This window comes from Coregonus clupeaformis, unplaced genomic scaffold (assembly GCF_020615455.1).
Source record: "Coregonus clupeaformis isolate EN_2021a unplaced genomic scaffold, ASM2061545v1 scaf0704, whole genome shotgun sequence".
NCBI lineage: Eukaryota > Metazoa > Chordata > Actinopteri > Salmoniformes > Salmonidae > Coregonus > Coregonus clupeaformis.
This window is the reverse complement of record NW_025534159.1, coordinates 40,001-49,404: the sequence shown is the minus strand read 5'-3', so window position 1 is coordinate 49,404 and position 9,404 is coordinate 40,001. Positions and strand designations below refer to the sequence as shown.

Genomic DNA, 9,404 nt, shown 5'->3' with positions numbered 1-9,404 from the left:
ATGTGTCTTAGGTTAGGAAGTGGTTAGGAAGGTTAGGAAGTGCAGCTCAGTTTCCACCTCATTTTGTGGGCAGTGTGCACATAGCCTGTCTTCTCTTGAGAGCCAGGTCTGCCTACGGCGGCCTTTCTCAATAGCAAGGCTCACTGAGTCTGTACATAGTCAAAGCTTTCCTTAAGTTTGGGTCAGTCACAGTGGTCAGGTATTCTGCCACTGTGTACTCTCTGTTTAGAGCCAAATAGCATTCTAGTTTGCTCTGTTTTTTTGTTAATTCTTTCCAATGTGTCAAGTAATTCTCTTTTTGTTTTCTCATGATTTGGTTGGGTCTAATTGTGTTGTTGTTGTCCTGGGGCTCTGTGGGGTCCGTTTGTGTTTGTGAACAGAGCCCCAGGACCAGCTTACTTAGGGGACTCTTCTCCAAGTTAATCTCTCTGTAGGTGATGGCTTTGTTATGGAAGGTTTGGGAATCGCTTCCTTTTAAGTGGTTATAGAATTTAACAGCTCTTTTCTGGATTTGGATAATTAGCGGGTATCGGCCTAATTCTGCTCTGCATGCATTATTTTGTGTTTTTCGTTGTACACTGAGGATATTTTTGCAGAATTCTGCATGCAGAGTCTCAATTTGGTGTTTGTCCCATTTTGTGAATTCTTGGTTGGTGAGCGGATCCCAGACCTCACAACCATAAAGGGCAATGGGTTCTATAACTGATTCAAGTATTTTTAGCCAGATCCTAATTGGTATGTCAAATGTTATGTTCCTTTTGATGGCATAGAAGGCCCTTCTTGCCTTGTCTCTCAGATCGTTCACAGCTTTGTGGAAGTTACCTGTGGTACTGATGTTTAGGCCGAGGTGTGTATAGTTTTTTGTGTGCTCTAGGGCAACGGTGTCTAGATGGAATTTGCATTTGTGGTCCTGGCAACTGGACCTTTTTTGGAACACCATTATTTTTGTCTTACTGAGATTTACTGTCAGGCCAAAGGTCTGACAGAATCTGTGCAGAAGATCTAGGTGCTGCTGTAGGCCCTCCTTGGTTGGTGACAGAAGCACCAGATCATCAGCAAACAATAGACATTTGACTTCAGATTCTAGTAGGGTGAGGCCGGGTGCTGCAGACTGTTCTAGTGCCCTCGCCAATTCGTTGATATATATGTTGAAGAGGGTGGGGCTTAAACTGCATCCCTGTCTCACCCCACGGCCCTGTGGAAAGAGATATGTGTGTTTTTTGCCAATTTTAACCGCACACTTGTTGTTTGTGTACATGGATTTTATGATGTCGTATGTTTTTCCCCCAACCCCACTTTCCATCAATTTGTATAGCAGACCCACATGCAAAATTGAGTCAAAAGCTTTTTTGAAATCAACAAAGCATGAGAAGACCTGCCTTTGTTTTGGTTTGTTTGTTTGTCAATTAGGGTGTGCAGGGTGAATACGTGGTCTGTCGTACGGTAATTTGGTAAAAAGCCAATTTGACATTTGCTCAGTACATTGTTTTCACTGAGGAAATGTAAGAGTCTGCTGTTAATTATAATCCAGAGTATTTTCCCATGGTTGCTGTTGACGCATATCCCACGGTAGTTACTGGGGTCAAATTTGTCTCCTCTTTTGTGGATTGGGGTGATCAGTCCTTGGTTCCAAATATTGGGGAATATTTCAGAGCTAAGGATGATGTTAAAGAGTTTAAGTATAGCCAATTGGAATTTGTGGTCTGTATATTTTATCATTTCATTGAGGATACCATCAACACCACAGGCCTTTTTGGGTTGGAGGGTTTGTATTTTGTCCTGTAGTTCATTCAATGTAATTGAGAATCCAGTGGGTTCTGGTAGTCTTTAATAGTTAATTCTAAGATTTGCATTTAATCATGTATATTTTTTTGCTGTTTGTTCTTTGTTATAGGGCCAAAAAGATTGGAGAAGTGGTTTACCCATACATCTCCGTTTTGGATAGATTGCTCTTCGTGTTGTTGTTTGTTTAGTGTTTTACAATTTTCCCAGAAGTGGTTATAGTCTATGGATTCTTCAATTACGTTGAGCTGATTTCTGACATGCTTTTCCTTATTTTTCCATGGTGTATTTCTGTATTGTTTTAATGATTCACCATAGTGAAGGCGTAGGCTCAGGTTTTCTGGGTCTCTATTTTTATGGTTGGATAGATTTCTCAATTTCTTTCTTAGGTTTTTGCATTCTTCATCAATCCATTTGTCACTGTTGTTACTTTTCTTCAGTTTTCTGTTAGAGATTTTTAGATTTGATAGGGACGCTGAGAGATCAAATATACTGTTTAGGTTTTCTACTGCCAAGTTTACACCTTCACTATTACAGTGGAACGTTTTGTCCAGGAAGTTGTCTAGAAAGGTTTGAATTTGTTGTTGCCTAATTGTTTTTTGGTAGGTTTCGACACTACTTTCCTTCCATCTATAGCATTTCTTAATATTATTCAGTTCCTTTGGCTTTGATGCCTCATGATTGAGTATTGCTCTGTTCAAGTAGACTGTGATTTTGCTGTGGTCTGATAGGGGTGTCAGTGGGCTGACTGTGAACGCTCTGAGAGACTATGGGTTGAGGTCAGTGATAAAGTAGTCTACAGTACTACTGCCAAGAGATGAGCTATAGGTGTACCTACCATAGGAGTCCCCTCGAAGCCTACCATTGACTATGTACATACCCAGTGTGCGACAGAGCTGCAGGAGTTGTGACCCGTTTCTGTAGGGTATGTTGTCGTAGTTGTGCCTAGGGTGGCATATGGGGGAGGGAATGCTGTCACCTCCAGGTAGGTGTTTGTCCCCCTGTGTGCCGAGGGTGTCAGGTTCTTGTCCAGTTCTGGCATTTAGGTCGCCACAGACTAGTACATGTCCCTGGGTCTGGAAATGATTGATTTCCCCCTCCAGGATGGAGAAGCTGTCTTCATTAAAGTATGGGGATTCTAGTGGGGAGATATAGGTATCACACAGGAGGACATTCTTCTCTGTTGAGATCATTTCCATTTGACTTTCTAGCTAAATGTAAAATGTTCCTGTTTTGATTCATTTAATAGAATGAGTTAGGTCTGCTCTATACCAAATTAAGCATACCCCCTGAGTCCCTTCCCTGTTTCACACCTGGTAGTTTGGTGGATGGGACTACCAGCTCTCTGTAACCTAGAGGGCAACCAGTGGGTCCGTCTCCTCTATATCTTGTTTCTTGTAGGATGACAATGTCTGTATTTCCGATTTCTTTGGTGAAGTCCAGGCTCCTGCTCTTTAAGCCAAAGGCAGATGGCCTTGGATATTCCAGGATGAAATAGTGAAGGCTTTGTGTTCCATAAAGTGTCTAATGTTGTTGGTCGTGTGGTTTGGCTTCAGGCCAGTAATTGTGAGCAGAGCCTGCTGAGCATCTGGTACATGCCATTTGCTTGGGCTAGTGTAAGAGTGGGGGTTGGGCCTGTTTGCCTGCTCACGGCCTGGGCGTATGTGTGACTTTCATGTTGAGGCCCTCTTTGCGGGAGTGGGGGGCATGGGGTGGGTAGGAGGGGCATAGGTCTGATCTGAGGGGGCCTAAATGGGGTGTGGGCATGGTTGACTTGGGGGGATGTTCATTGGTGGTGGTGGGGGTGTAGATGTGGCTGATGGTGCTGTGGTCTGGATGTAGGTCCTCTCGGCGGGGGTCCTCTATGTGTAGGTCCTCTATGTGTGGGTCTGCGGTTGAGGGCGATATCCTTTAGGATCCGGGCAAAGGTGGGCACTGCTGCCTTGTATAGGTGGACCTGGTCATATGGTAGCAGGGTTGATACACTGGTGCGTTGGGGAAAGTAGAAGAAGCTTTTTCTATCACTCCCTTGAGTGCTGTGGCCACCCTTTCCTGATGTGTTCTCAGGTCGTTTGTGCCTGTGTGTATTATTATGTGGCTGGGTGATCCTAGTTGGTCCTCAGACAGAAGGTCTAGGGCGCGCTGGGTGTTTGGACACCAGAGTTTTGGAAAAAGTTTATTTTCTTGTATGTATTTCCCGTTTGAGTCCATAAGGAGTACAATGTGTGGCTTGTGTATGTCCTCAGTGGGTGTGGTGGGGTCGTCATGAGGGCTATCAGGGTGGCTGACAGGGGGGGTGCTCAGAGGGCTTAGGGTTCTTCATTTGTTTGTCTGGCTGTGATGTCGAGGCTATGGTCAGGGTCTAAGGTGTACTGTTCTGCTGCGGTGTCGAGACTTTGGCCAGGATCTGAGGTGGGCTGTTCTGCTGGCTTCTCTGCGGTGTTGGCCAGCTCCCTAATGGGTTGTTCTCTGTCACCCGTCATCATTCTCACCTTCTCCTCCAGCACTCTGATCCTCTCCTCTAGTGCTCTGTTCTTCTCCAGCTCCAGCTCTTTCTCCTGTTGATGTTGTCTCACCACAGTCCAGAGTGCAGATATGTCTCTCTCTACCTCCAGCTCTCCAGGTCTAGTTAAGGGGGTGTTGTTGTGTCTGGGTCTGTGCTGACTGGAGTGTGTTCACCTGCTGTTCCAGCTCCACCTGCCTTACCTCCAGCTGGGTGAATTTATCCTTAATTTCAATGAGGGAGTAGTACTCTGTGCTGGGAAGTTGACTTTCTGCTTGGGGTTGCTCTGTGGGGTTATTTAATGAAGAGGTCTGGTCTGACCCGCTCGGGGTGGGGGTATCTTTCTCAAGGGAGAGCATCTCCTGCTGAGCTATTTATTTGATTAGGTGAAAGTCCAACTGGAACTGTTTGGTGTTGCCCTGTACCAATACTGTTCCAGATTTATAGAGATTTATATTAGATGACTCAGAGTCCTCGTTGTCTAGTATCCTGAGTTTCCACCCATCGCTAACACCCCCCCCCCATAAGGTTGCTTATGTTCCCATTTTAATAAAAGTCTGCAAAAAGTGTCTCCTGATTTCCCATAAGGAGCTTCATTTTGTACTCTTCGTGTCTTATCATTCTTTACATTCAGAGGGTACTGTATTTTAATGACCTCTGAACAGCGGGGGGGGTGCTTCTAAGGCCTCTCCATTTGGTTGGGGTAGACTGTGCGACTCTCCTGCCATTGTTGGGCTCAAGGGCTTTGACACCTCTCACTTCACACGTCAGTGCTAATTGAAGTTGTATCTCTTTGTACTAGCAAGCTTGGTAGCCTTAGCATTCAGTCTTTATAAAGTAAAATATATCATTGTAATGTATTTTTCTTCTTGGTTTTTGAAAGTAAAAAATAGCTTGTCTCGCTCCCTCTCTCTCTCTCTCTCTCTCTCTCTCTCTCTCTCTCTCTCTCTCTCTCTCTCTCTCTCTCTCTCTCTCTCTCTCTCTCTCTCTCTCTCTCTCTCTGTCTCTGTCTCTGTCTCTGTCTCTCTCTGTCTCTCTCTCTTTCTCTCTCTCTCTCTCTCTCTCTCTCTCTCTCTCTCTCTCTCTCTCTCTCTCTCTCTCTCTCTCTCTCTCTCTCTCTCTCTGTCTGTCTGTCTGTCTGTCTCTCACTCAATTCAATTCAATTCAATTCATTTACATTTACATTTACGTCATTTAGCAGACGCTCTTATCCAGAGTGACTTACAAATTCAATTCAATAGACTTTATGTGACACTCTGGCTCCATGGACTTTGATTATTGAGCCAGGGTTGTTCATTTTCTTTTGGGTGTATTTCTATGTTGGTTTCTAGGTGTTCATTTCTATGTTGTGGTGGTTCTTGATTATTCATGTGACTCCCAATCGGAGGTAACGAGTGACAGCTGTCGGCTCGTTATCTCTGATTGGGAGCCATATTTAAACTGTTGTGGTTGCACTGTGTTTTTGTGGGTTTTTGTTCCGTTTTCGGTCGTTTGTACCGTGGACTTCATTTGAGTCGTCTTTTGTTTTGTATTTGGTTACTTTGATTAATAAAGTCATGTTTCTTGGACACGTTGCGCCTTGGTCATACTTGGACGACATAGACGACCGTGACAGAAAAACCCACCCCAAAAAGACCAAGCAGCGTGTCAAGCGGCAACAGGACCTACCTACACAGGATTTATGGACTCCCATAAAGGATTCATGGACATGGGAGGAGATTCTGGATGGTAAGGGGCCTTGGGATCAACCGGGAGAATATCGCCGTCCTCGTGAAGAGCGGGAGGCAGCTAGAGCCGAGAGGCGGCGATATGAGGAGGCAGCACGGAGGCAAGGCTGGAAGCCCGAGAGTACTACCCAAGAATTTCTTGGGGAGGAAGCGCCAGGTATGGAGAGAACGCTGGTGGATGTCCTCCTCGGCTGGGGACATATTACGCAGGAGGAGGCCGTCCGGTACCGGAGGGCGATGAAGGGGGAGAACCTGGCAGGAGAGGAGCAACGGCATCAGCAGGGCCATCGTCGGAAGGACGAGAGGCAACCCCAAAAAATTTGGGGGGGCACATGGCTTGGGCGGCTGGGCAGCAGGAGGCTGCCACAGGGAGACGTGGAGAGAAGGCTATCGGATTACGGGAGCCATTGGCGAGTAGAGGAAGGGAAGTTGTTGCGACACGGCGTGAGAGACTGAGGTGTGTTACCAGTCCGGTCCGGCCCGTTCCTGATCCCCAGTTAAAGCCAGTGGTGTGTGTTCCCAGTACGGACCGGCCTGTTCCTACTCCACGCATCAAGCCCACGGTGTGCGTCGCCAGCCCAGCCCGGCCTGTTCCTGCTCCACGCACAGAACCTACGGTGTGCGTCGCCAGCCCGGCCTGTTCCTGCTCCACGCACAGAACCTACGGTGTGCGTCGCCAGCCCAGCCCGGCCTGGTCCTGCTCCACGCACAGAACCTACGGTGTGCGTCGCCAGCCCAGCCCGGCCTGTTCCTGCTCCACGCACAGAACCTACGGTGTGCGTCGCCAGCCCAGCCCGGCCTGTTCCTGCTCCACGCACAGAACCTACGGTGTGCGTCGCCAGCCCAGCCCGCCTGTTCCTGCTCCACGCACAGAACCTACGGTGTGCGTCGCCAGCCCAGCCCGGCCTGTTCCTGCTCCACGCACAGAACCTACGGTGTGCGTCGCCAGCCCAGCCCGGCCTGTTCCTGCCACTCGCACCAAACCTACGGTGCGCGTCGCCAGCCCGACCCGGCCTGTTCCTGCCACTCGCACCAAACCTACGGTGCGCGTCGCCAGCCCGGGTCCGGCCTGTTCCTGCCACCCGCACCAAGTCTACGGTGCGCGTCGCCAGCCCGACCCGGCCTGTTCCTGCCACTGCACCAAACCTACGGTGCGCGTCGCCAGCCCGGTCCGGCCTGTTCCTTCTCCCCGCACTAGCCCTGAGATGCGTGTCCTCAGCCCGGTACCTCCAGTTCCGGCACCACGCACCAGGCCTACGGTGCGCCTCAGACGGCCAGAGTCTGCCGTCTGCCCAACGGCGCCTGAACTGCCCGTCTGCCCAACGGCGCTTGAACTGCCCGTCTGCCCAACGGCGCCTGAACTGCCTGTCTGCCCAACGGGGCCTGAACTGTCCGTCTGCCCAACGCCGTCTGAACTGCCCGTCTGCCCAACGGCGCCTGAACTGCCCGTCTGCCCAACGCCGTCTGAACTGTCCGTCTGCCAAGCGCCGCAGGAACTGCCCGTCTGTACTGAGCCTGCAAAGCCGCCCGTCTGCCATGAGCCTTCAGAGCCGTCCGCCAGACCGGAGCCGCTAGGAGCTCTCCGCCAGACAGGATCAGCCAGAGCCTTCCGCCAGACAGGATCAGCCAGAGCCTTCCGCCAGACAGGATCAGCCAGAGCCTTCCGCCAGACAGGATCAGCCAGAGCCTTCCGCCAGACAGGATCAGCCAGAGCCTTCCGCCAGACAGGATCAGCCAGAGCCTTCCGCCAGACAGAATCATACACCAGCTATGGAATCAGCAGGAGCCGACGCAGCCCATACTAGACTGGAAGCCCAGGTTCGGGGCCAGCAAGAGCAGCTCCTGCAGATGGGAGCCGCCCTGCTGGAGGTGATGACCGCAATCCGAGGCTGGGGTCCGCCTCCACCGCCAGCCGCCCAGCCAGCACCATCAGCCAGCCATGAGCAGCCAGATCCGTCAGCCAGCCATGAGCAGCCAGATCCGTCAGCCAGCCATGAGCCGTCCAGCCAGGATCCGCCAGAGCCGTCCAGCCAGGATCCGCCAGAGCCGTCCAGCCAGGATCCGCCAGAGCCGTCCTGCCAGGATCCGCCAGAGCCGTCTAGCCAGGATCCGCCAGAGCCGTCCAGCCAGGATCCGCCAGAGCCGTCCAGCCAGGATCCGCCAGAGCCGTCCAGCCAGGATCCGCCAGAGCCGTCCAGCAAGGATCCGCCAGAGCCGTCCAGCCGGGATCCGCAAGAGCCGTCCAGCCCGGATCCGCCAGCCAGCCAGGATCAGCCAGAGCCAACCAGCCAGGATCCGCCATTCAGTCCGGAGCTGCCCCTTAGTCCGGTGCTGCCCCTTAGTCCGGTGCTGCCCCTTAGCCCGGTGCTGCCCCTTAGTCCGGTGCTGCCCCTTAGCCCGGTGCTGCCCCTTAGCCCGGTGCTGCCCCTTAGTCCGGTGCTGCCCCTGAGTCCGGTGATGCCTCTTAGTCCAGTGCTGCCCCTTAATCCTGTGGGGTTTAGTTGGGGGGTGGTCATTTGGAGGAGGCTACGTAAGCGGGTAGTGACTATGGTGGGGTGGGGACCACGACCAGTGCCAGAGCCGCCACCATGGACAGACGCCCACCCAGACCCTCCCCTAGACTGTATGCTGGTGCGCCCGGAGTTCGCACCTTTAGTGGGGGGTACTGTGACACTCTGGCTCCATGGACTTTGATTATTGAGCCAGGGTTGTTCATTTTCTTTTGGGTGTATTTCTATGTTGGTTTCTAGGTGTTCATTTCTATGTTGTGGTGGTTCTTGATTATTCATGTGACTCCCAATCGGAGGTAACGAGTGACAGCTGTCGGCTCGTTATCTCTGATTGGGAGCCATATTTAAACTGTTGTGGTTGCACTGTGTTTTTGTGGGTTTTTGTTCCGTTTTCGGTCGTTTGTACCGTGGACTTCATTTGAGTCGTCTTTGTTTTGTATTTGGTTACTTTGATTAATAAAGTCATGTTTCTTGGACACGTTGCGCCTTGGTCATACTTGGACGACATAGACGACCGTGACACTTTATTGACATGGCAAGTAAAATTACTTACATTGTCAAAGTATACGTATAACAAAAATGGTGGGACCAACAGCAATAGTAGTAGTGGAAATGGGATTACCATTAATAGCAACTATAACAACAATATAAATGAGAATAACAATACATTAAAGCAATAGCTGTAGACCAGTCTCAACATGACTGAGAAGACACATTAAATGGTATGAAAGCCAAAACAAAACAGGAAATATTATTGACATTACATTACACTTTTTCACATTTTGGCTTTTCACCCAATAAATATTTGATTTTTTCTTCCTCTTTTATAGTTTCAAATTCTTTGTACTGAATGATAATTTTGGGAAAGAAAGATTATCTTAG

At 49.9% G+C, this 9,404-nt stretch overlaps 1 protein-coding gene across 1 annotated transcript in view; it reads left to right on the top strand.

Annotated features, from left to right (window-relative positions):
• Positions 1–9,404, top strand: part of LOC123481098 (extensin-3-like) — a 12,105-nt gene continuing 2,701 nt past the window's right edge. The window contains exon 1 of the mRNA XM_045216418.1: positions 1–11. Coding sequence (XP_045072353.1) covers positions 1–11 — 11 coding nt within the window. The remainder of the gene's footprint in view (positions 12–9,404) is intronic.